At 43.7% G+C, this 27,604-nt stretch overlaps 1 protein-coding gene across 2 annotated transcripts in view; it reads left to right on the forward strand.

Moving 5' to 3' along the window:
• The window catches only part of MARS1 (methionyl-tRNA synthetase 1), a 212,696-nt gene that overhangs the window by 25,414 nt on the left and 159,678 nt on the right, over positions 1–27,604 (forward strand). For both annotated transcript variants that reach the window (XM_069230804.1, XM_069230805.1), the window contains exons 2-5: positions 8,039–8,129; positions 8,811–8,889; positions 15,311–15,445; positions 22,420–22,495. In XM_069230804.1, the coding sequence (XP_069086905.1) occupies positions 8,039–8,129; positions 8,811–8,889; positions 15,311–15,445; positions 22,420–22,495 (381 nt within the window). The remainder of the gene's footprint in view (positions 1–8,038; positions 8,130–8,810; positions 8,890–15,310; positions 15,446–22,419; positions 22,496–27,604) is intronic.

Raw genomic sequence — 27,604 nt, forward strand, 5'->3', positions numbered from 1 at the left:
CGAAGGACATGGACCAGCAGTTTCTCACACCCCTACCCGCCCTCTGGTTCACCACTCCCACACCCTCTCCCATTCACCACTCCCACTCCATTGCCAAAGCCAATAGCTCACCCATTGCGGCAACCTTTTGGCTTTGTCAATGCATGTCTTATTTGGGCTTCAAGAATTCAAAACTAGTGAGGCCAAAATATTCATGGTGCCTTTGCGGAAGGTTGGCCTCATGGAGGATAGTGAGTGGGGTGAGGCCCTGATGGTTAGCAATATCCTCAAGACTCTGGCTGATCCAACTGAAATTCTTGCATACTACCTACTTGATACCATTACGGCTGTAGAGGACGCAGAACTGCTCTTCCCCTGCTTTTTTCCAGTGTGCAATGAGTGTACACTTTCCCCCTCATTGTTTGTGAAGTATTGGACTGTGATCTTTAAACTCCCTTTTGTGTATTTTGGAAAGACATCTTGACCCTTCACCGTGCATTGATCTTCTAGGACTCCTGGAGGCTCTTGGGAACGGGGGAGATGAGGCGATGAGGGCGAGGCATGGGGGAGGCGGTTGTAATGATATTTGTGTTTTGACCACTGACTCCACATTTCACTTAGCCTAGCAGCACACCGTCACATTGGTGACTACCAGATTCATTTTGACTTTATTTTAGCATTAGCCACTGCCGCGTTAAAACCTACAAGTATTTTTCCATGCCCATGTTATCCAATGTGCTTTTTGCTCATGTTTTTATTCTGCATGTCTGCGTGTTCTTTCTCACCAAGGGCTTAGGCTGATAAGAATGTACTAGGATGATGTTTATGGTATGGCAGGAAACTGTTTTATTTTTAGAGAGGGCATCTTGGCCAGTTCCAACGTGTCCTGTTCAAAACTGACCTGAAGTAGCCAGCATTTTTTAATAAGAAACTTAAGGAGTGGGAGGGGGTTTCTAGAATTCTCCTCACTGGTTTGTTTAAAGTATATAAGAGGCTTAGACCAGATGGACAAGGGAGTGACTCAGATCTTGGACCTGCTCAGGACTCTGAGGTGCGTCATCCTTCCGGTGAGGATAATTGATCTCTCTCTCTCTCTCCACAATCGATTCTGGGATCTGGCAATCTGAAGCTGATAAGGAGGGAGATGACGCAGATTTACCCGTGTCTCATGGTGGTGCATTTTTAATTCTTGTTATCTGCTTTGCATTGTGACATATATACATACATACATATATTTATTTCTGTGTATATTGCAGTGGAGAATCATTTGTACATGTTTTTATTTCATTGCTGTTACCATTTTTAAACGTGTGCTTTCAACATGCTAATCTTCCTCTATGAACCTTGCAGAGTGGTTTAATAAATGTATTTCTCTGACAAAGAGTTGCATAACAGAGATTTTTTGTCAGTGCATGAGTGTTTCATCTCGCTTTGTAGCGAAGCAAAACAGCGGTCCCTGGTAGGACTGGGCACCCTGATCTGCATAAAGGACATTGCCTGGGCTTGGAACTCTGCTAACCTACCTTTACTGACGGCATGGAGTGGGGCGAGGGACTAGTGTGCAAAAATGGAGGAACCCATTTATAACTGTTATGTTCCACAAGTTAGCAGTGCTTAAATAATGGAATAACCAGGTAAGATTTAGTTATATTATACTATTTAATCACTAAGCTCCTCAGACATCGTCTCTCCAACTCCCGCTCTCCAACAGTCCTTCACCAACATTCTAAAGCAAACTCCAGGGCATTCCAATGCCCAACATTCTTAGGGGCTGCTGGACTATACCACTAATCAAAATTAATACTAATATGTGAGTTTTCAAATTATGCACTGATATGGTCTTTTATCCATTTTGACAATAAACTAATAACTATAATACAGGTTAATATGAACCATGAGACAAACATAAATTGTATGGTTACAACATATCTCCCTTCCTTACTGTTGAAAAACAAAGTCTTTGTGCCATATCGGGCGCTTAGTGGTCCTGGCGTGTCTGTTCTGAGAATAATGCTCCGGCATGTCTTCCATTTCCTCGTCAGAATCCAGTCTGGGCATACCCGTTGGTTCCTTGCTGCATGAAATTCTGTCCATACTCCACACTCTGCAATCTTCTAGCGTTACAACATTCCTTTGCACCTTAATGATTTTTTTTTGGTTGAGAAAACCTGCTACCATTTTTTTTATTTTGTGTTCAGGAAGCTTAATTTTAACCCATTGTCCCACCCTCCATGGTCTCCTCTGGACGCCAAAACGATCATCGTACCACTTCCTGTATTTCTCCTGGTGTTGCCTGATTTTAGTTGCAGCTTCCTCTCGCTGTTCATGGAATGGTTCCCCTCCCTTCAGCCAATTAGGACTAAGTTTTGTACCTGGGTGCCTACCTTTGAGTGAAAGGAATGGTGAAATCCCCGTAACCAAATTTGGCGTGGTGTGATACGACCACAACATTTGCTTAAGAGCTACTTCACCCGGTACCTGTCGTATTGACGCCAATTGCAAACACTCCTTTATCATCCTATTGGCTCTCTCAACTAGACCATTCGCACAGGGTTGTATAATGCTGTTCTAAAATGGTGTACACCGCACTTCATCAAAAACTCTCTCATGGCTTCTGAGGTGAACTGCACACCGTTGTCGGTCACTAGGGTGCTGGGTATCCTTTCCCTCAAGAAAGCCTCCGACAGGAAATCAATTGCATCTTGGGTAGTCACCTGATTCACTATCTTGAACATCATCCAGTGCGAGTGGTAGTCCACTAGCACAAAAATGAACTTGCCTTTGACACCAATTTGAGATATGGGTCCTAAGATGTCCAATCCCAACTTGTCCCATGGTTTAAGTGGAACAGGAATAGGAGACAATGGAGCCCTCCTTGTAACATTAGTCTTATCGCTCTGAGCACAACTGATACAATCTCTTACTGCTTCTTCCACTAACCTATCCATGGTGGGGAACCACTAGGATGCTCAAAGTCTACTCTTGGTAAGATTCCTCCCTAGATGCCCTTCGTGAGCTAGACTCACCAATTTGTTCCATAACTCATACGGAGGTACAGCTCTCTCACCTCTCATTACCATGTCCTCAAATATGTGAGTTCCGACCTCACTTCCCAATATCCTTTGAGCTCTTCGAGATATCTAGCTCTCTCTGGCCAACCTTTGACAATTTTCTCCCGAAGCAATTTTAATACAGAATCAGATGAGTTTTTTTTTCTACCCATTCATCCCTGGTAAGGCCAGCCAATTCTACGTGTAGTACAGGTTCAAGGGTGTTCCTTCCTTCCTCTATTCCAACCCCCCTCGGTGATCTGGATAGGAAGTCAGCCACAACGTTATTTTTGCCAGGAACATACTCCACCCCAAAATTATATCCTTCCAATCCTAAAATCCATTTTGCAATGCGTGGGGTGGCATGTTCTCTTCCCTTGATGGTGAATACACTGGTGAGGGGTTTGTGGTCGGTTCTAATAGTGAAGGGTAGACCCCTTAAGAAGAAATTAAAATGATTGATAGCCCAATAACATGCAAGCGTTTCTCTCTCTATGATGGAGTAATTCACCTCTGCAGCTGACAGTGACCTGGATGCAAATGCTATAATTCTTTCCTGTCCCTCCACAACTTGAGAAAGGGTGGCTCCAAGCCCCTTCCCACTGGCATCAGTAGTGACCCATGTTTTCCTTTTGAAATCAAATTTTCCTAGATTAGGAGAATTCACAATGGCCTCCTTCACCTTGCTAAAAGCCTCCTGACATTCCGTATTCCATTCAAATGGAATTTTTTTTTTTTTAAAAAGCACTCATAGAAGTTGTGATCTCGGCAAAATTATGCACGAACTTGGCCATGTACTCAGCTAAACCCAGGAATGATTTGAGTTCCTGCTTGTTGGAAGGTGCAGATGCCTCTTTCACAGCTACCACTAAGTCGAGTTTAGGTTCCACCCCATCCTTTGTGATTTTATGGCCTAAATACTTAACTGACTCCACTCCTATTTGGAATTTATCTCTACAAATAGTCATTCCAGCACGTTCCAGCGCCGTAAACACCTTCCGTAAGGTAGCATCATGCTCGCTCACCGTAACCCCATAAATGAGAATATCATCCTGGAAGCACATTACCCGGTCTATGCCCTGCAATATGCTTTGCATGATACGCTGGAAAACAGCCGCCGCCGAGGCTAAGCCAAAAGGCATTCTGCAAAATCTGAATGCTCCATATGGGGTGCTAAAAGAAGTGAGGGAACGAGAGGAAGGATGAAGTTCTACCTGGTGATATGCCGAGGACGGGTCTATCACACTAAAGTATTTGGCTGGGCCCATGGTGCTCAACATCTCACTGATTCTGGGTAGGGGAAACCTATCCACCCATATGTTGGCGTTCAGGTCTCTAAGGTCAACACATAATCGGATTCCTCTTCCTCCCGATTTACTAGTGACTACAATGGGGGCCGACCATATTGAACTTTCAATGGGTTCTATGACCCCTGACTCTACCAGCTTGTTCAATTCTTGTTTTAAAGACTCCTGCATTAGGTAGGGGATCGGCCTGGCCTTATGGACTTTAGGAATAGCATTCTCCTTCATCTTTACTTGTGTTGGCAACCCCTCAGCAATCCCAATCTATCCCCAAACAAATCTGGAAATTCCTCACAGACACTCATGCCGCACTTAGATTCACACACTTGTAGAACCGGTTCATCATTGTTAGGGTCAAGCTTGATTCCCAATTCCCTTTGGTGTCTTCACCCTAAAAGATTGGAGCCCCTGTTTGTGAAGTACACTTTCCCTTTAGTATGACGATCTTTAAAGGTTATCCGGAGACATAACATACCCCTCAGGGGTATCGGTCATTGTTGTAACCCCCAGGAGAGATGTCTGCAGGTTGTAGTTTGTACCCCTTATTCTTAAAATTATTTTCAAATACACTGTAATCCATAAACGTAAATGGGGAACACGAGTCTGCAAATACCCTTACACTTATACCATCCAGGTCGATAACACATGTAGGGTATAAAGTGCCACCTTTTTCGTACTCATTCAAGTTTTTCAGTTGCAGCACAAACTTGTTCTTTAAATCTTGGGTCTCTTCAATAATATGTACATTCTTTTTCTCAGTACGCTCACCTCTCTTATTCTTGCATACCCTTGCATAGTGTCCCCTCGCGCCACACTTTCGACGTGTGCAGTTGCGGGCCGGACACATAGGATTGTTGGCCAGATGTCTGCTGTTACCACACCTAAAACACTTACTTTTATTCCCATCTATGTTACTCGAAGAGTTTTTCTTAAGGTAGACTTCATGAACTTTGCAATCTTCTTCTAGATTAAGTGCACTAATCTCTTGTTTGGGATGAGCTTTAACCTCTTTAACCTGTTTGACATCTTCATCCCCCGGAGAATGTTTAATTAGTTTCATGCACTCCACTGTATGTTCTATCTCCTTGGCTATATCCACAGCCTCCTTCAAGGTTTGGTTGTGAACTAGCAATTTTTCTTGAATTTTTAAATTATTGGTACATCTTACTAGCTGGTCACATATTAAGGAATCCTCAAGGTTGCCAAACTCACAGGTGTTGGCCAGTCCCCTCAAACACGCAATATAACTGGATATTTTCTCATCCTTAGCTTGTGTCCTTCTAAAGAATTTATGTCTCAAGTACAATATTGACTGACTTTATGGCCAAAATGATTCTCTAACTTCGTAACCGTTCTCTCATAATCATTCAAACCATCCCCCTCACCATTCTCTCCATCATCAGGGTCCGTTAAATTTTCATATACCGTCCGCCCATGTACTCCCAGGTTGTGTAACAAAATATGCTGTTTTCTCAATGCCTAGAATTGTTCTCCTCCGATTGCTATCATGTAAGATTCAAATAATTTTTCCCACTCTTTCCAGGGTAAAACAGGTTCACCAATTTCGTTCAAAAATGGTGGGGGCTGTGACATGCCAGCCGCCGCCATTGTATAAATTGTCACAAGTTAAAGTTTTCCTTAAGATTCTTGTTTTTCAGTTTTAACGCGCCGATAATCAATCTTGGCCTCACTACAGTAAAAGTCTCAATAAGGAATACTGTGGAATACAAAGAAAAGTAAGCCCTTCAGATGCTGATTCTATCTCACTTGCAGAAGCAGTAAATACCTGTGGTCTCTCAAAATCCGTTTTTTGTGCGGCTAACGCGGGCTGCAGTTTCAGAGGAATGCGTGTCAGCTTCCATACAGCGCTTATCCAGCCGTATGAGAGCTGTTCTCGCGAAGCGCCGTGCCCTGAAATTCACAGATACACAGCTCCTCGTTACCTCTGGTACTATTTAACGGCGACACTTCTACCTCCTTCTTGGTAACACCTCGCCGAATAGTGTAGTGCCGGGAATTCAGGGCTCCACCTCTACAACGTCAATACTGATTTAATCAAGGGGCGACGCCGGGCTCCGCTTCCACAACGTCAGTGCTGCTTCAATTGAGAAGAGACGCCCCTTTGCTGGGGTCGCACCTCCTCCTCACAACTCTGCGCCGATAGCGTGATGTTGTAATTTCGAGCCAGGTCTGCTTGTCTGGCAATAGTTCCTTCCCGACGGTGTCCCAGGGCAGAGTATCGTCACATTACCTCAGACAATCAACACCGGCAGCGAAGCGCTCCAATTCAGAAACTTGTCGGAAACGAAGGACATAAACTTCACGACACTCAGGAGAAGTGCTTCCCTTCTGGACGCTCCAACCTGTGGGATTGTGTCCCAGGGAAGAGTATCGCAACAACTACTTCAGGCAAACCTCATCGGCAATGAAGCGCTCAAAATCAGAAACTTGACAGACGCGAAGCACCTAAATTTCACAACGCTCAGGAAAAGTGCTTCACTTCTGGGCGCTCCAGCCTCGTTACAATGGTCTTTTCCTCTAAATACCACAGAGGGTTGAGCACTGCACAGAAACTGCACCACCAGTCTCCAAGGATCACCGTTAGGCTCGGAAGAACGAAGCGCCACACTGGAGTTCTGGACATCCAACGGAAACGATGAAGGTAATCAGGGGTGAGGAGCTTCACTGCCCCCTGCACAGGTATCCCACCCTCGTCGCCATCAAGGATGTTATGTTCCACAAGTTAGCGTTGCTTAAATAATGGAATAACCAGGTAAGATTTAGTTATATTATACTATTTAATCACTAAGCTCCTCAGACATCGTCTTTCCAACTCCCGCTCTCCAACAGTCCTTCACCAACATTCTAAAGCAAACTCCAGGGCATTCCAATGCCCAACATTCTTAGGAGCTGCTGGACTATACCACTAATCGAAATTAATACTAATATGTGGGTTTTCAAATTATACACTGATATTGTCGTTTATCCATTTTGACAATAAACTAATAACTATAATACAGGTTAATATGAACCACGAGACAAACATAAATTGTATGGTTACAACAATAACCCATTTATGTGGACTGAGGCTGCCCCCCAAAAAAACACAAGAATATCTGGGGCAAATTGTGGGACTATTACGGGCTGGAATGATTGTTATGTCATGCAGTGTCTGCTTATTTATTGTACTGCCCTTGACCTTTTGCACTGTTATGTTTAGCTGTTAATAAACTTTTATAAACTGGTTTATAAAAAAAATACTTGAAATCTAGCACAAAACGTAAACTATACCCAAGGTTACTGGTGTCAGCAAAGTCTGGGAAGGCTGAAATCCTACTCTGCAGTTTTCAGAACTCTCTTGTCCTAACAGTCTCAAAATGAGGCCCCTCTGTCATTAACAGTAAAACTATCCCTCTTTTACTCTGTTAAGGTCACCGATGATAACAGGGGTATAAAGCTGAACATGCTCTTAGTTTTATGATTTTTAGCACTCTATAAATGAGCTAAAGTTAAGGCATTTAATTTTTGGTAAAACTACGATACATTTAGGTCTTATTTCATTCTTTTATGATATATTTTGTTCAAGCTGTTGTGTTGGGTGTCTGTTTGGTCCACTCTCCAGGATGGTTAACTTTCGAAAAGATGCCTGAATTGCTGAGTGTAAATGTTAACTCCATCTTTTTTCTTTCTGTTCTTATCCAACAGAACGTGTGGTGCCTTTTCTGACGCAGCCAAGGTTACCTGTCCTTCAGTTGGAGAGTGGGACAGTTCTCTTTTCTGCAAATGCAATATGCCAGTGAGTTCTGATGGTCTGGTTCAAAAAAGTGAGCTGTCTGCTCTCGGCGATAAGCGAGGAAACCACAACTTCTGACCAGATTTTCTTTTATCAGAAGGCTAGAAATCCACAAAGTTTGGAAGGACAAATGATTAGGGAAGCTGCTCTGCCATGATCAGAAGTGTCTTATTTTAAATGTATTTCAAATACTACAGCTGCCTGAGAAACATCCACTGGGCATACATGGGTTAATCAATAGAGTAACATGGCTGCACCTAGCCTGCTTCAGTTCACTGTTGTGGCCTAATTGTGTGTTAGTGTGAGAAGTCAAACCACATTAGTAAACCGGTGTGCAAAGACATACTATTTTTGTAAAAGTTTGCACTACTTGCAGCTTGCAAGGTTTTAAATGCTGTTTCCAAGATTGGCCACTAACAATTAAAAGCTGTATTTGTCAGCATGGAAGGGTCCATCAGTATATGTTAGAGTAGCTTGTTCTCACAGAATCATTTTTAACCATCCTTTGATTGCATTGGTGTGTGCTTATGTTGGTGTTTGTTTTATTTTCAGTGAACCTTGTGAGGTGTAGTTGATTTCTGTAACTAACTTTGTTATTGCATCACTGGGTTGATTATGGTCACAAACTGGAAAAGGCGAACATCACAGAAAGGCTGAAATAACAGTTCTTACATTCTTTTGCAGATACTTTTTCACATCCCTTGGGGGAGACCTCAACGATTCCAGCAGCCAGTGGCTTGAATGGGAGGCAAGGGAACTGCAGGTGAGTAGGCAGCTATTTATATTTTATTTTCCTCTGTTTGTAGTGGGCGTTTTTTCTGTTTCCAATATGACAATGCTGTTGAGATGTCTGCGCACTTGTAAGTTTTAGGTATCAAAGGTAAGATAACGTTGAACCTTTAACTCCAATGTCCATAGAATGATGATCTTGAATTAGGTAGTAGTGGTGCCTATAATGTATACAGATGGAAAGCATACACAATGCTGCAGTTATACATATGAATAAAAACAAGTTATCTGATTTGTGGCACTGTGCTGCCCAATGTTTCGGCTTATATTGAAATATCAGGCTTTGCTCTGCGTGACAGTATGTAGTGAATGAAACTACTTACCAGATGGCAGCGCTGTGAAAGCACTGTTAACTACCACTGCCCACTTTCAAGAAAGTTTGCTCATGCCGCCAGATATATTTTTTTATCCTAATGAGAATAGGCATGACCCTTCTTTCTAATTTTCTCACCAAAAGTGAACTAGGAAGTAAACCAAGTTCCCAGAAGGTGAGAGTGAGAGATAATTTATGCAAAATAGGATCTTTGCTATGTTGTTAAAGTAGACATAGAGCCATCACAATACAATTCAGCAGTAACCGTTGATGACACACTTAATATTCTGGTGTATTGCTTTCTTTCTGATTAAGCCAGAAAGTGAATTGCACCAACACTATTACCAATGAAATGTTATTGGTGCATGGACAAGCAAATTTCCTAGCATGCACCCGTGGGAGTGCCAATGGTAGTGCCAATGCCGGGCCTTTTATATTTTGGCTTGTTAAACGAGAAAGATAGAGGGGAAGACAGAAATTTGCTTCGTGGATAACTTTCTACACGCCCCATGTAAATGAAAGGTTCCTGATTTCATAACTAGCTGTAAGTGAAAGATGGCAGTTCACACTCACAGAGTGCCTTTATGTTCTTGTAGCTCCTCCTGTGTGTAGTCAACTAGATCCTTGCCATAACAAAACAACTAGTACACCATATGTTTACTTTGAAGCCTCTGCCATTTACACTGGATTCTAAATTTGGAAACTCACTGCTGTGAAGCAGTAACAGTTGACAACAAACCTCGTTTTTAAAGGCCTCTCAGGCTAACTTGCCACTCTAAAAGTCTGCCAGCACAGCTTGTCTACTTTTTTTTTTTTTTTTTTTTTTTTTTGCAATATTGGGTCTGGGAGGAGAGCTCATGTTTATGTTCGGCTCATCCATTACTCCTCTGCTTCTCTGTAGTGTTCGAAAGCAAGGCAGATGTTTTTGGGAGCCATGCATAACATAAAATTATAAATGAGTAAAAAGATAGTTACAGGGATTTTTTTCTCTCTCTCTTGGTTTCTGAGTGACGACGTAGTGAATTCTAGCTTTGCTCTCGTTGTCTAATTGTCGTCACTCAGAACTGCTCTGTGAACAGTGTCCCATAATTCGCTGTTTCCAGTCTATAATTGTGTATATATATTAATCCCTAGATAGAAAAGTTCAAACAAAGCACACTAAGTGGTATACAAGAGTTAACAAAAGTATATAAGCTACTGCTTATATACTTTGCTATGGCTCATCAACCTGAAAATGTTTTCAGAAGTTCTACAGAGAGGATTTGGCTCCGTCCACATGTTTGTAGACATAAGTGCATGTTGTGATAGGGCAGAAGTTGTGTGCGTCCACAGGAAAAATTGGTTACCTGCCAAGAGCCGTAACTGTTTTTATCAATTTGTGTGAGCTAGAGCTCTTTATGAAGTCTACTTATTTTGTTGCAACACAGCTTGATTTTAGGTGAAACACATGCCACTACAATGCTATATGTTTCATAGATAGTTGTGGTGTTCTTCTCTGGCAGCAGCACAAATAGGAGGAGGGAAATCAGGATGAATGCGTTGTTGTATTCCAGACCAAGCTAACACCTTCCCTTTCCATAGTCTACTTCTTAGATATTGTAACATGTCACTTCCTGAATGAATGGTATTTATTCTTTCTAATTCCTGATTCTTGTTTTTTTCTAAAACTTTATTCATCGTTTTTTCATCAAGGAAAAAAGAAAAGCAACACATTCAGATACACCAGTATAACTGGGCTCATTGACACAAATTGCCGATGCTAATGTTCTAATTCACAAAGAGCTATAAATGATTTTGAGGGTGACAAAAGACTAGGAGGATAAGGGATGAAGTGGAGAGAGGGAAGGAAGAACAAAGACAAGAGGCCTTAACCGCAGCTCATCCCCAAGTCTCAGTCTTTATTTTCAAGGGGCAAGGGTGGTCTCCTCTCGTATTGGATTGCAATGTGGGAAAACATTCAGCGAGATAGGGATCATTTGTATTTCAAGTCTGCCTCTGGGGTTTACAGTTCTGTGGAGTTATGATCAGAAGAACCTGATATCTATATTAATTGCTGCTTCAGTCCCCTGTCAGAGCTTTAATGTCTTAAATGGCTTCCAGAGTTTTTCAAACTTTGGCATCTTTTTATTGCCAAGATGTGCCAGGCGTTAGTCCACCACAGACCTATTGACTGAGATTATTATCTGTTTCCAGTGGTGTGCTAGCGTTACCCTACCTGCTAGTAGAAAGTGTATGAGGAGACGGCCCATAGGGGAGGCCAAGTAGTTGATACTGTCTTATCCTGGATTACTCAGTATCATGACCAAAAGGTCCGGGAACGTACAATTGCAGTGATTTCTTCTATACGTTTCTGCAGGGCCACCTAGAACGATTGTGCAAGAGGGCAGGACCACCAAATATGTGACATTGTCCTTTTTTTTTGGCAATTTTTCCAGCACAGGCCCTGGTACCAAACATGGCCCTCTAATAACTTTGAATGCATTATCCCTTTATTTAGTACAGATAGTTTGTTGCAGCTCTAGTTCAAGTTGCTGCACCCCCTCAATGTGTCACCATCTATTTCTGTGGCGATTCCTCTTCCCATTTACTCTTTTATATATACATTTCATACTGGTCCAATATTGAAATCTAGGGCTTGTTAAAGACTGGAAAATTGTATCCGACTCAAGGGTTGTTCAAGCAGTATCTCAAGCGGTGTTTGTTCTCATCCTCCCTTGTTCCACTGCCTCCCTGATCCTGTCTATTGTATTGCCTGTGACGGTTTATACCTGTTCGGCCTGTGACGCAGAAAGGAAGCCTCACACTCTTCCTGAGTCAATAGCTGACCTATGTCAGAAAAGACCTTGAGCTAGCTTGGATCTAATCTCTTTAGTTCTAGAATGGACATATCAATTTGTCCAAGGGGAAATCCAGAGTAAGAGACAATGGGGTAAATGGAAAGACTGCAACTGATGTGAATGGTAAGTGGATAACCTCCATATCACTAGACGTCCTTAAGAGTAAACAAATGTGAATGTTGGGGTACATGTTGTGTTCATTGAACAGAACAGAATTGGGTAGTAGTGAAAAAAAAAAAGGTCTGCACTATCAAGAAGAAAAACTTGCATAACGTAGTGGGAAATAACAATCTCTATGTGGGCCGTTTACTTGGTGCCGGTCAGGTAGCTAAGCCCTCCTACCAGGGCTCGTGTAATATAGGTCTACAAGTGATTCATATAAACTGTTCAACAGCAGTTACTTCCAAAGTCACAAATGATCCAATACGGTAAGGACGTGTAGAAGACTGTAAGTGAGTGAGGTCCTTCATTGGTATTTCATATGGGTCCTCAACAGCCGGCACATGTTTTGTCACCAGAGTGACATTTTCAAGGCTAGTGAAATTGTCTTAACGTCCAGGATCTAGAGAATAAGGGGGTTATTCTAACTTTGGAGGAGGTGTTAATCCGTCCCAAAAGTGACGGAAAAGTGACAGATTTACCACCAGCCGTATTACGAGTCCATTATATCCTATGGAACTCGTAATACAGCTGGTGGTATATCCGTCACTTTACCGTCACTTTTGGGACGGATTAACACTCCTCCAAAGTTAGAATAACCCCCTAAGTGTTTTGGGTCTCCTAATGCTTTCATGAATAGAAAAATAACTATCCAATTGTCCTCAAAATCAATCAGGTCAAAAGTATTCAGAGCATAGTAATCCATTTCAAGAAACTATTTGATAATCCAAAGAGTTTTCTTTGGATAGTTACCGCATCATATTATGTGGGTGATTCCTCCACCAGTGCACAGCACTGTATAAAAGCATTCTCCTACATGCATGTATAGAGCTGGTAAGCTGCGAAACTATGGTATTGCTATGGCAGTATTACTATGTCACAAATAATTGAGCAATGTGGTGTCGCCATGTTTATACTGGATTACAGCATGGAAAAAGTGCTTGGTCAGCAATATCATAAAGCTAGCTATAGCTCTGCGAATATAAATGTGAAAATACCTGTAGATACCTTTTCTCATATGATTTTACTGTTTCATGGTGCTAAACTCTCTATTCAGGGTTATTAAAAGTGACGTAATGCGGGCACTATAATGGATGGTGAACTATATGGTAAGCAAAAATACACTATGCCACTATATGGGAGCCGACCACACGCACAGACAACGCTGCATGTCTGAAAATCTAGTCTACCATGGCAGTTGACTCGCACCTTCGGGAGCCCTGCGCTACTGTGACTTTCTGCAAAAGCAGCTACTTATTTGTTCTCCCTATTTCCGTCGCTGTGCTCTCCAGTCTCTCTACATTCTCAGCAGCAGGCAGTGAAAATGTCAAAGCGGTGCAGTCTGTGGGCTGGGACTGCTCATTTTGATAGCCTGGCTTTAATAATGCATATGCAGTTTGCAAGTTTGTGTGATAAAGTGCAGGAGCCCTTGGGAGAAAATAAAAAAAAAGGTTTGTGACTCTGTCCTTGGTCTTCTGTGGTGGTGGTACATTCTGCACATACTCGCTTGCACCTCAGTACGGTTGGCTGAGGTAAGCACAAGTTGTCTCGCTCCATTAAAGTTTCATGGAAATATAAAAGGAGCTCATAGGGTTTTGAGATCATCTCTCAACCCACATTCTTATGTGTCTTTGGCCTGCTCTCCCCTTCTTTCTCTCTTTCTCACGCACTCTTTCTGCTCCTTGGTCTCAAGCTCATTCACCACTTCCTGCACACTACCAGGGGGGGCTTCTCCACTAAGGCGGAGGAGCGTCACCCCACTGGTTTCAGCAGAAGGAGAAGGAAAAATAAAATGATAATAATAAAGCATTATCATTTTATTTTTCAGGGGGCCAGGTTAGGGCTGTAGGCAAGTGCTTTTTTGTTGTTGTTGGTATTTTGTTTTTAATTTCATCCCATCCCCGCCACCCTCAGTCAGTGGCAGCCACCATTGCAAACTACCTATCCCTCCATAGCTTCCTTTCTATCTATTCTGTGCAGCACTCACCCCTATCTATTCACCATGCCACACAATTCCACTACACAAATATACCCCACACCTAAAAATTCCACAACTAATAATACCAATACAACCTACATAATTCCACTTCACTCCACATACATCCACTGCACTCCAAACCAAAACACATAGGTAAACTACATTGTCATTTACAATGCCAATAGCTCTAACTCTCAGAAATGCGAGACCTATTGCCTTGGCTGGCCTCTGGAAGGTTGATGTATGTGAAATAGGTTAATAAAGAAATTAAATACTCAAGAATTCTATTATCTCTTATTCCCTTTAATTTTTGAAACAGCTAAAATAGCATAACATACATATATTTGTTTTTTTTATAAAGAGCTTGTATTGATTTTGCAAGAGAAAAACATATAAGGGAAAGATACAAACAACATACATATCATTTTACCTGCTAGATAGCAACAGTAAAGTATTGCAAAATACAAATCCCATTGGTATGCAGCATTCTTTCTATATTAACCTGAACCCCAGACATTCCGCAGCCTGCACTGCACAGACTACAACCACACCGCTGCAGGAGTGGGTGGCTAAATGTCAAGAGGTTTTGGTGTAAAGAAGGGAGAATAAAGGGAAGAAACTATTAGAGGCACATGGGAGGCACTCCCTTATAAAAAGGGAAAGTAAGACAGTCTGCAGACAGCCATCTTCATATCAGACTCATGGTGCACACACAAAACTAAAGGCGAAAAAAGCAAAGTGACGAGTTGCAAACACATAGGGAACCTGGGAAAAGGAGTATTAAGATTAAAAATGTTGGAAATTTTGCTGTGGGAGAAACACCGGCATATAGAGTGCATTGTGTGAGTCCTACAGTGAAATATTTCCAAGTCAAATCTTAACATTTGAGTGTAACTGTCCAAATGTGTATGTAGTTTTTAAAATTATTAGCAATGTAAACAGTTCATATTTGTGTTTTAGATAATGGAACTGAGGCATAAGAAGATGAAATAATTTGCCAACCCTCATATATTTTGGTTTATTGGGGAATTAGAGATTAGTGCCCAAGTCTGCCGGATTGCGTCATGGCCCATTGTGCAAATGTCTCCATTTCCTTTTTATTTTTCAGCCAGCAGTGCTTTTGGCTTTATACAGCCATGTGGTTCAGGGGAAGAAACTACAAGACGTTCTTGGGACCACACGGAAGATGCTTGCCTATATGGACCATGCGTTGAGCAGAGGAGGCACTGAGTACATGACTGGGGTAAGTATTTAATAAAAGTATCAAACGTAAAAGCATCGGTCATGAGCAGTTTTAACTTGTGTAGGGGCCCAATTCTCGGCTAATGGCCAGTGCGGGCGGTTACTTTCACTCAGTACTCTAACAAACTGGAGATTACTGGCTTCAGTGTTCCATCCAGCTATTAGAAATTGGCATTAAATCACCTTATCTTTAGGCTTGTTTTGGGGTAGTCGTGGGATTTCACATTTAACTCTGCTTTTGAATCCATCACACCTCTGGCCCCAGGTACCAGACTGGATTCATTTTTGTGAACAGCTACTGTTCCTACGTGCCAGAAAGTGGCCCCATCATCTCCATGATGGCCTTGTACTGCCCCAGAAGTGATGGTGAGGAGCTGCAGGTAGGCACCACCTCTACACGAACATTAGTTCCTTTCTTTCCGCATCCTTCAACACAGATCTGGAGCACTGCTCCCTACCTTTTCAGCTGTACTGGCTCCAAGTTCCATAATTAAACAGTGTGCCAAGAAAGAGCAAAGGTTTTATACCGTGCCATGACACTGGAGGAGACAGACGTCAGTCACGGATATGCATGATGTTTGCCTGTGGTTGCACTCTAAACTGCAATCACCCTCCAAGTTGCAGGGCACTCATGCTCCAAGTTGGGGACCCGCTCCCACATCAGCTCTCAATCTTGCTCCAAATTGTTTATTAAGTTGAAATGTAAGCCCTGGCATGAGTTCTAAAAGGCGAAGTGGAATGAGTTTTACTCCTGCGAGTGGGAGAAGCTACACAGAAAACACTCCAAGGGTCAAACTCAGTATTCATTATCCGACTCTTGGTCTGTTTCAAGGCTAGTCCTGGAATGAGCAGAGGTTCCCATCATTGGCCTCGCAGCTAATCGAGGCTGTAACAGATTTTCAAGGTGAAGTTGTCACCTTCTGAAGCACTTTAAACCCTATATAGCCATGGAGTCTCCCCTCAAACTTCCTCCAGGGGACCATTTCCTAGCACTGACTGACCATGTTGGACCTTCTCCTTGCCAAACCCTGCCCATGCATCAATCTCATGTCTGCCCCAATCACCATGGTACAGATTCCGGGTATGGAACCGGTGTCTAGAAGTTCCTTACAAGCTGACCTGCCTGCCCAGCTGCTAATTCAGACAGGACTGATAAACCTTGCCTCGAACAGTTGTGCTGTCCTTTGCCATATGATTTTGATGTATTAACAAGTTTAAGTGTGGATCTTCTCGAGATTTCATCCCACTACATCTGCTACACAAAAATATTCCTTTCATCAGGGAGGTGTTCTACAACATTATCTCATTGTCTTAAAAACTGGAGTAGTCCCTAGCTCTCTTGAACAAGTCATTGTTAGACCATTATAAAAAACAGACTTGGATCAGTCTAATCACCAAAATGATGGTCTTATAACACTTCTACTGGCTGTGGCAAAATCATGGAAAAACAAATTTGCTTCTCAAGAATGCATTTTTTTTTTTTGTTTAAACCTCAGTGATCTTTGAGACTTCCCATCCCAACATTGCACAAAATCTGCACTAATAGCCATACAAGGTGACTTTCTGAAGGCTGCTGACAGGAAATTCACTTGTGTTCTGATATTACTGGACAGATGGTGGACTTAAACACAGTCGAGCATACAGTCCTCTTAGCTAGAGTGGCTGAACAACATTTGCCATACAGCTCTTGGTGGGCTTAAATATTTTCTGACAAATCCGACTCATAGGGTTATGCTCCTGCAATGTGTCTGTGACCCCCAGATTTAGCTACAGGAGTTCCCTGAGGCTCTGATAGTCTTTTATTTTTAATCTTTACATTAGCCCTCTTTTCTTCAACCTCAAAAAATGTGAGTGTTCTTTTTATTCTTATGCGGATAACACCCAGCTTGAACTCAAGCTTAATAGAGAGGGATGTGTTTCTAAATATCTTCCTTTTTGCCAACAATTTATTAAAGGTTTGATGGGCAGAAACTAAGTAAAGATAAGTATGGAAAAAGCAGAGGTTCTCATGGTGGGCAGAGAACCACCAATCTGGTTTCTTGTCCCATTGCCTTCAGACTTGGGTTCATGTCCACAAACTCAATCTGTAGTTGAGTTTAGTTTCATATTTGAATGTGTGCCACAGGTTTCTATGGCTATGTAAAGGCATCACTACTGGAAATACCTGTTGATTGCTCCACAATCTTTTGCTACAAGGCTAGCTTAATTGTACAGTGTTTTAAATACAACCGTGCCCAAGTCTGCCTTTTAACCTTATTTTCACGGGCCCTTCGTTTTCATGAATAATATAGGAAATTTAGACAGTAAGCTCATGGCCTAGCACTTCGCTAGCTAGATCCCATGTAGCCGCTGTCCCAGACTATTCATAGCTCCAGAGTATGTAGGTGGTGACAATGTTGTTGGCATCACTAGGGATAACAACCTTTAACCTCCTCTTCAAACCTCACAACTGCTTCCAAGACTCCTTTATTCTGGAAGTCCATAACTTTTGTTCCATAAATGCCATTTTCATCAATGTTTCAGGCTTAGCCCTGGGTCTCTGTGATGACGGTTCAGAGGCATCTTGGTTTCCTGGCCTCCTGCATCCTCCATCTTTCTCATGCCTACTGGAATGTAGAAGGCTGGCCTGGTTTGTAGTGGGTACCTAAGGTACTTACACCGTATACCAGGTCCAGTTATATCCCTTATTAGTGAAATGGAGGAAGTGTTCTAGCAGCTTAGGCTGTCTAGAGGTAGCTGTAGCAGAGCATCTTAGGCTGAACTAGGAGACATGCAAAGCTCCTGCAATGCCACTATAGTTACACAGTACTTATACACAATGAAAGACAATACTCTGTGTTACCGAAAATAAAGGTACTTTATTTTAGTGACACACGGCCAAAAATATCTTAGAGGCAATGCTCCTTCTGGAGGTAAGTATTATTATACACAATATATACACAAGTAACCAAAATCAGATAAGTAAACAGTCATAGAATAGTGCAAACAGTAGAAAATACAATAGATTGCAATGGGTCTAGGGGCAACACAAACCATATACTAAAATAGTTGAATGCGAATAACAAATTACCCCCCTAGGCAAGTGTAGTGTGTAGAGGGGCGCTGAGAGTGTAGGAAAACACCAAAGGTTAGTAAAGTACCCCAACCCAGAGCCCAGGAAAGCAGAAGAAAAGTACAGCAAATTTCCCCAGGACACACTGCAAGTTATGATAAGAGATTTCGCAAGAACCAAGCAAGACTGCAAGCAACAAACAATGGATTCCTGGACCTGAAGACCTGTGGAGAGAGGAGACCAAGTCCAGAAGTCGAAGAAGAGTCCAAGAAGGACAGGAGCCCCTGCCAACCTAGAAGAAGGTGCAAAAGTGGATTCTCCGGTCAGAAGAAAAGTACAGGAGAGCACCAAAGAAGATGGCTGTGAGTTCCTGCTTGGTGAAGGTGATGTCCCACGTTGAGTTGTTGGATGCAGGCTCTGTGTAGCCGGATTCTGCCTACAAGCCTTGGTTCAAGCAAGTACATGGTTTGTGTAAAAAAAGGAGCTACCTGCACCCAGGAGGGACCTGGGGGGTCTCAACTCTGACTGAGGAGACAGAGGGAGCTCCCAGCACTTCAGAGAACCCTCAGAAGACCAGGCAGCACCCATGGAAGTCCCAGAACACTGGGACAAAGAAGTTGCAATGTGCGGTCATTGCAGCACTACACTGGAAGGTCCCACACCGCCGGAGAACAACTCTGGGAGCTGTGTGTCGCAGGATGGAGTGCTGGGGTCCTGGGTTATGCTGTGCACGAAGGATTCTTGGAAGAAGTGCACAGAAGCCCAAGGAACTGCAAAAGACGCGGTCCACAGGGGTACTGTCGCAGCACGGGGAGGAAAGCTCTTACCTCCACCAATTTTGGACAGCTGAACCTTTGGACAGTCTAATTCACTTCGGCCCACCACCTGTTTTCCAGGGAGCATGCTCGTCATCAGGAGAGGAGTCCCAGAGTACCGGTTGTCGTCGCAGAAGGGTGCCTGCAGAAGCAGGGAAGTGACTCAGTCACTCCACAGGAGATTCCTTCGGTTCTTCTGGTGCAGGGTGAGGACAGGCAGTCCTTGGAGCATGCACACCTTGGAAACTGTTGCAAAAGCTGGCTGGAGCTGAAGTTGCAGGTCACAGGGTCGTCCTGGATACTTTGTTGCAGTTACAGCGGTTCCTGGAGCGGTCTGCGGTTGATCAGACGGTAAGAAGCTGAAGCAGAGGATTCCTGGAGGAATCTTGCAAACCGAATCCGAGGAAACACCCAGAGGTGAGACCCTAAATAGCCCTGAGAGGGGGATTGGCTACCTACCCAGGTATGCACCTATCAGGAGGGGTCTCTGACGTACCTGCTGGCACTGGCCACTCAGAGGTTTCCAGAGAGTCCCCACACCTTGGAATCCAAGATGGCTAATGCCAGGGACACTCTGGAGGAGCTCTGGGCACCACCCCTGGGGTGATGATGGACAGGGGACTGGTCACGCCCCTTTCCTTTGTCCAGTTTCGTGCCGGAGCAGGGACTGGGGGTCCCTGAACCGGTGTAGACTGGCTAATGTAAGGAAGGCACCATCTGTGCCCTTCAAAGCATTTCTAGAGGCTCTGGGGCTCTGGGAGGCTACCCTTCCCAAGCCTGAAACACCTATTTCCAGAGGCAGAGGGTGTAACACCCTCCTCCCAAAGGAAATGCATTGTTCTGCCTTGCTGGGATTGAGCTGCTCATTCCCCAGGAGGGCAGAAACCTGTCTGTGAGGTGGCAGCAGCTGTAGCTGCAGTGGAAACCTCAAAGAGCTGGTTTCGCAGTACTGGGGGTCCATGGTGGAGCCCCCAGGGTGCATGGGATTGGCCCCTAAATACAAGTTTTGGAATGGGAGGACAATTCCATGATCTTAGACACCTCACATTGCCATATTCAGTGTTACCATTGTGAAGCTACATGTATGTAGTGCACGCGTGTAATGGTATCCCCGCACTCACGAAGTCCAGGGAACAACAGGGGGCACCTTTGCTAGTGCAAAGGTGCCCTCACACACAGTAACTTTGCCCCTAGCCTTCAGTAAATGAATGTTAGACTTATAGGTGACTTATAAATTACTTAGTGCAGTGTAAAATGGCTGTGAAATAGTGTGTGCACTACTTCACTCAGGCTGCAGTGGCAATCCTGATGAAAGGTTTGTATGAGCTCCTTATGGGTGACAAAAGAAATGCTGCAGCCCATAAGGATCTCCTGGAACCCCAATGCCCTAGGTACCATATACTAGGGACTTATAAGGGGGGGGGGGTCCAGTGTGCCAATCAGAATTGGAATATAGAGCCACTAAAGTATAGTGACCAGTTTGGTAAGTAGCGAGAGCATAAACACTGGAGTTCTGGTTAGCAGAACTTCAGTGACACAGTTAAGCATACTGACAACACACACATAGGTCACAAACTATGAGCACCGGGGTCCTGGCTAGCAGGATCTCAGTGAGACAGGCAAAACACACTGACAAACAGGCAGAAATTGGGGGTAAAATGTCAAGAAAGATGGTACTTTCCTACACACTGGCACATGGATGTCTAGCAATATAACCTCTGTTTGAATGGAAGCAGCACCAGTGCTGTCTGTCGACATTGTCTGCATCTCAAAGGAGACAGCCCACGGACTTCAGTGGTGGCAGGTCAACACCAACTTGTCATGTGACATGCTGTTCTTCCTGCCCCAACCAGACCTCACTGTAGTTACAGATGTTTAATCTCTGGGTTGGGGTGGGCACTTGAGAGTGATGGAGGTCTTGGTTTCTGGTCCCAGTCAAACGAATGTGCCACATCAGTCTTCTAGAGCTTCATGCCATTCACTTGGCTCTGTAAGCTTTTCTCCCATCCATCAGGAAGAGGCTGGTGCAGGTCCTAACAAGAAACACAACAGGCTTGCAGTACTGTAACAAGCAGGGCAGTGTGTTGTCTTTGATATTGTGGAGGAGGCACTGTGTTTTTGTTCAAATCACCGTTCTATTGAGATTCCTGCACTTATATTATTAGCCCTTTCCTCAGCTTTTACTACAGTCTCATGCAGTTTTGGTTGAGAGACTTTTCGATATCTGAGCTCACTCACAGGCATTGACCTGGCAGAAGGACATTCTAGAGGACAGATCACCAGTGGGATTCACCCCTCTTTTAAAGCAAGTGTTGTTAGCAACACCTGTGCGGTATCTCGGGGAGCTTCTCTTTAATATTTATGTGGCCCCATTGGCAAAGATTGTCAGGTCTTTTGGTCAGGAGATTTTGTCCTATGCTGATGCCATCAACTGGTGGTTTCAATCAAACAAAACGAGGAAGCAACAAGAGCCAGATTCTGTGACTGCCTGTGTGCCGTGCCATCTTGGATAAAGCAGATCTGTCTTCAACTTGATGAAGGAAAATTGAAATTCTATTATTTGGTAAAGCCGTCCAGATCTGGTTGCACAATTGGTGGCCCATGGAACTGGGCAATCATCCTTACCCAAAATAAAAGTCGTAAAGAATCTTGGTATGCTGCTGGATGTCAGGCTTAATATGTCCTGTCAAGTTATTACAATCTGCAGTATTTGTTTTGGAATCTTTTATGTGCTCTGAAATGTGTGTTGTGTAGAAACCAACCGAAATTCTGTGACTCCATTTCTCCATAATAATAACCAGCTAAACATATTAAATTACTTATTTGGGTGTTAAAGGTAAGAACCCACTTTTTATTATTAATTTATTACTTAACTGGAGGTAAGCATATATTATACGTTCCTTGTGTCTAGTCAAATATTTTACTGTACCTTTTGCATTCAGATGTACTGTTTGGGTGTTCAGCATCAATAAACAATGAGCATTTTTGGAATTCTTTAGTTGTGTAAGACAGTGTATGGTCATAATTTTCATTTGGTGGATAATTGGCACTGTTCATGAATAGTGGTGATTAATAAAGTGATTCACTAATCTAACATCTCTGTTGCAGGACATGGAGTCGGTTGTAGACATCGTTCTTTGGGGCTCTCTGTACCACCTCCTGAATGATGCCTCATTCCTGCCTGGTAAGTCTGACCTTTTGTTTATAGCATTGTTGTGGACATGTGTCTGTGGCTGGGTCGCGCCTACTTGAAGAGTTGTTAGTTTACATCAGCACGCTTCCACTTGGGTTAGTGGGTTAGGTACGTGGGTCAGGTACTGGGTTTATCTTCACTAGACTCGGACATTGACGCATGTTCCTATCTTTGATGGTTCACAATCATCTTAGCTAGAAAGAGATGTGAGTATTAAATCTATTAGGTGTGTGGTTGCTGTAAAAGTAGGCTGCCACTTAGGAACACACTCTTTTTAACAAAAAAAAAAGGTTATTGTTGTTTTGTGAACTTACAAATCGCTTTAAAAACCCACTTCTTCCCTTTTACCTCTGTAAAACATGGTCTATTACAATGAATTAATACATTAAGATTTGTGGTTTTGTTTCTCCAGGTAGAGGGTGCGTTATATAAAGTTCCTTTTTGAGGTCCTGTTTATATCATCCACACACGCTATATTTTCAGTTGATTTTTGTAGACATTTCTGGGCCTCCTAGATTGGTTCTCTAGGCCTATATCCCACCTTGTCTGGGTCAGTGCCTTGTTCGCTGCATATTATTGTGCCATATTCCATTACGCAACTGCAAGACTTCTGTACTGTCAAAAACGTTTTAATCATAAAATTGATGGCTAGTTTGATTTAGTATATTGTGCGTGTTCTCATTGTTTAAAGTGTATTTTTCTTTGTACACTTTTCAATTGTGCCATATGGTAAACTGTCAGTAGTGCTGTGCAGAGAGACGGAGTACAGCCCAATATGGAAACACAATGTGTTGGGAAAGGATACCACTCCCTTGAGTGTCCTACTGCATGTTAACTGATATTCTGAATTTTATATTGTCTTTGGCTTCATGATGTTGGGGGGGGGGGTTGATGGGGGTGGGGGGGGCATTGTGTGTGTGTGGGGGGCACACAAAGCATAGTCAGCATTGAATTACTTTCTTTGCCAGTGGACCACGTTTTGTGAAACTAGTGTGGCCAGACCCCTTTGTCAGTGAGAGCTAAGTCTGCTGACCCTCTTGTATAATGTTCCACTGTTATGTGAAATCTAGAACCATGCGTTGACATCACATGTGCATATTGAGCACATGTATGTGCTATGAATGTGTATTGAGTGATTCTTAGTACTGGAGACAGTAGAATCCATTTTAGATGCCCTTGTTTGAGCATGGAACGAGATGATGGAGGAGGAGGAGGACACCTTCCCTAGACAGTGAAATCCTATAGTCTGCATACCTGTGGCTGGAAACTTTAGGCCAAGACATTCAAGTGAAGGCAGATGGAGGCCATGATTCTATTAGAAATTCATTCAGGAAGTTGTTAGCACAGAGCTACTGTTTCGTTTTCTTGAGCATTGCCATTGGCGGCATGGTAGAGATAAAGGATGGGATTTGGTTTCTGTTCAAGCTGAGGATGTTTCTAGGCTGGACGCACACTTTTGTCGGTCTCTGACTGCAGTAAGTCTGATGACGGACAAATTCAGCAACCTCAGCCCCTTTGCCACCTGTTGTAAGAACCATCTCTGCACAAAAGCTGTCTCTGAGAAGAAGCCTGCAAATTACATTTGAAAGAGTTCAACCCGAAACCAGTTGTGAATCCTTTGAGAGTAGATCCACATAGCCTGTCTGGAAAATGCATATAAAAGTGGGATCCAACTCACCCTACTGTCAGAACCCCTTTCGGAGAGCTACTGGGCAAGCAGAGGCTACTGAGCCCAGCCATACCAACAAGTACCCCTTCATCACTTGATTCTCAGTAGTAGCGTGGGTCGAGCAGTCCAAGGCTTCGTGGGGGAGGATACATGCAGGGGAGTGAACACAGGCTCCAGACAAGCTCAGCAGCAGTAATAAATGTGTGCCCTGTCGAATACATGATTTTATGAAAAAAATGAATATATACTAACACAAAGTGAAATAGAGCATACACAAGCAGTACACATAGTCCCATAAGGTCATGGTTCTAATGTTCTATAGGCAGGTCCTTGTTTCCCACTTCTCTCTCACTAATGGTAGTGATTATTCCCCATTTACTATAGGCGATATTCAGGTTATGCCCCATTAGTGGTCAGACTTTCAGAGGTCCCACTCTGACTCGTTTAAAAGTCAAAAGTGTTCCAGCGCCTCAAGCACTATGTGGCAGAACAAGTTCCCTCGGGCCTCCTGGCCCTATGACTGGCTCTTACCTACTTTTACAGGGATTGCACGACCAGAATCTCCAGGAGCGTTTCATTCGCAGACTTTCCAGAATGCTAGAGCAGCTGCTGTTGGGAGTACCACTCGTGGCACTGCATGGGTTATCAACTGGGTGTCCACAGAGTTTCCTCCGGTGGGAGCGTAAATTCCTCTCCCAGTAGGCGGGTCACAATTTGGAAGGTGATTGAGCTGGCCTCAATCCTCAGTTTGGGGCTCTGGCCCACACAGGTCACCAAGGCGGTCTCTTCCCTAGAAGCCAGCTTCAACCAGGCAGCAGTATGTGTTGTTTCAATGCTTCCTCCTGCTCAGGATACAAGGTCGCCAACCTTATACTGTACACGAAGATGGCCTGATCCGCACAGTGCTAACTTCCTCTTCACAGCGGCCCACCTCTGGCACATGGGGTTTCTGACTTCACACAGGGGTTATGGCTCGATTGGCACAGCAATAATACCAACCACAGCTGACTTTATGGCCGCCCCATCTGGCATACGAGGTCGCTGACTTGAACCTGCACACAGGCGATTACCCAACTGGGTCAGCAGCCGTCTTTTCATACCTCACTACAGGGACTCATTCGAGAGGATCCCAAACTGGATGTCACTCCCTTCAGCGCTCTCCTGTCCCTCACAGGACTCACTGGTCTTAGCAAGCATGCGGTCACTGGTGCTCTAGGGGCAGGTGGTTTTGTATTTACTTGGATGATGTGTCCCCCCAGCTGGGAGACTGGTAGTCTTTAGCCCCCTGCCGTGGTCACAGGCAGAGGTCTTGCAGAGCTTCTCCTTCTAGCACAGGTTTGGCCAGCTGCTTTGCAGTTGACTACTTTGGGGGCCTCAAGCTCGCCCTATAGTCCATTTCCAGACACTAAATGTATTTAATGGTCTGAGTCTTTGAAGTTTGTGTTCGGGGTCTGCTTCATTTTTAAATGCCTACCCCTTTACCCTGTCCTTCCCCAAGAAAGCAGTCTGTCACAACAGGAGCAACTCCAAATCTGAAAGTGCCACCACACAGCCATTGAAACTGACTAGAGGTTCACTCCTGGATGTCAGCCAAAGTGATATGTGCATCAAAAGGTTACCCCATGGTTCTAGTCCTACTCTTTGATTCTTATCAGCCCTATCTCCTTCCTTCCCAAGCCACTTTTCACTGACCACTTCCTAATTCAAAGAGCACCCTTTGAAGTGTACTTAAAAGCCTGGATTCTCTTTCTCCAGTGTATGTCCTGCCCAGTTCACAGGAATGCACAAATCAGTCTGTGGCTTGGCTTCCTCTACCTCCACAAGCACCTCCAATCCACTCTGGGTCTCCCCAAAAGGAACCCAGTGTCCTCTATGTATTGCAGCATTCTCAAACACACACACATCACATGCATACAACCGTACACCAGCTGCACAGCACCACATACTAACTTGATGTAGGCCAAGGGAGAGTTCAACTTGCAGCAGTTAAACTTTATGCGAGTGAGCCTGTAGGCCTCACTCCAGTGACACAGGTAAAATGGCCTGTCCACTCCTTCTGACCTCCACATGGTATACTACCACCACCGCACTCCTGCTACTTTACTCCTGGTAAAGGCAGTAGCCTTTCATCATCCTGAGGGTAGCACTTGGGGTGCCCTTCATGTCCAACAATACCATAATCCATGAGACAGGCCTGTGTCATGGCTTACGCACATGATCTAAACTCACCCATGACAACAGAAATCAGCCCCATGGATACAGATAACATTGCAGCTGGGGCACTTAAGGCAGGGGTGCACATCAGTCCCAACATCATCTTTGTTCTTAACCAAAGAAAGTCAAGCCACAAGTTCTTGACCCATGAAGGTAGTGCTCCATAAAGTACCAGAGTTATGGTGCAGCCAGGCCAGTTATCTGCCTGACAGCCAGTCTCCCAAAGGTAAGAGGTAATGGAACATCACCTGAAGTCTTCCCTTTCTCCAGGAGGAGTTGAAGATCTTCCTGACGGATCCTTGTTGTTGCTTGAAGACACCATCGGCTGGGACAAGTACTACAATTGAGTCTAGCATCAAGGAAGTAACTAAAACGTCTACTGACTGAAAAATACACCTGACATCTTCAATATCACTTCATCAAATATGGTTTGTAATAGTTATTCTTCATTAAAAAACATTTAAGCAAAGACGGCGACCATGTCCTGATAAATGCCACTGACACCTCATCAAAGGGTTGAATAGGCAGAAACAAGTCAACCTCCGCTTGTGAGTAGATGTAACAGCATGGGTTCTGCCTGCGTAATCTCACCATATGTTTTGCTTTTTGATCAACTGGTTTTTGGACTTTTTAACTGGTGTCTCACCAATAGTAATCACACAGTAAATGGACTGCACATGTTTAACGTCAGTGTCCGTCTTTTAAGATAAGACCGCTGCAATGCCGTAAGGGACACTTTGCTGGTTACACTTGAACGTGTGTGCACAAGTGTGAAAGCTGCGCATATGATACTACAATTGTGCACTGCCCGGTAACGGCACACAGGTAGCCTTGCACAGAGGGAGTCTGCAGGGTTGGATACTGACCTGCGTAAACCTTATAATATTAGTGGACATTCATAGGGAAAGTCAGTATGGTTTACTGTTTTGCCTACAGTAACACTCTATTATATACATGGGGGAAATTTGCCCCAGAGTGCAGTTTTGGTTCTTTTTGGCCTACTGAGTCTAGCGGGGTATCGAATAGGGGTGAAAGGTGTGCGCCAATATCAAATCTGAAAGGTATAAAAAGCTAGACGTACATCTTATGGGACATCCAGAAGTGTCATATTTCTCTGGCTCAGCTCAGGATCAGAACCCAGGTCTTGTGTTACTCTGCTGTGCCAAGTTAATTACATTGCTTTTCGACAGCAAACAAAGCCCTCCCCACACAGAAGG

This window comes from Pleurodeles waltl, chromosome 4_2, assembly GCF_031143425.1.
Source record: "Pleurodeles waltl isolate 20211129_DDA chromosome 4_2, aPleWal1.hap1.20221129, whole genome shotgun sequence".
NCBI lineage: Eukaryota > Metazoa > Chordata > Amphibia > Caudata > Salamandridae > Pleurodeles > Pleurodeles waltl.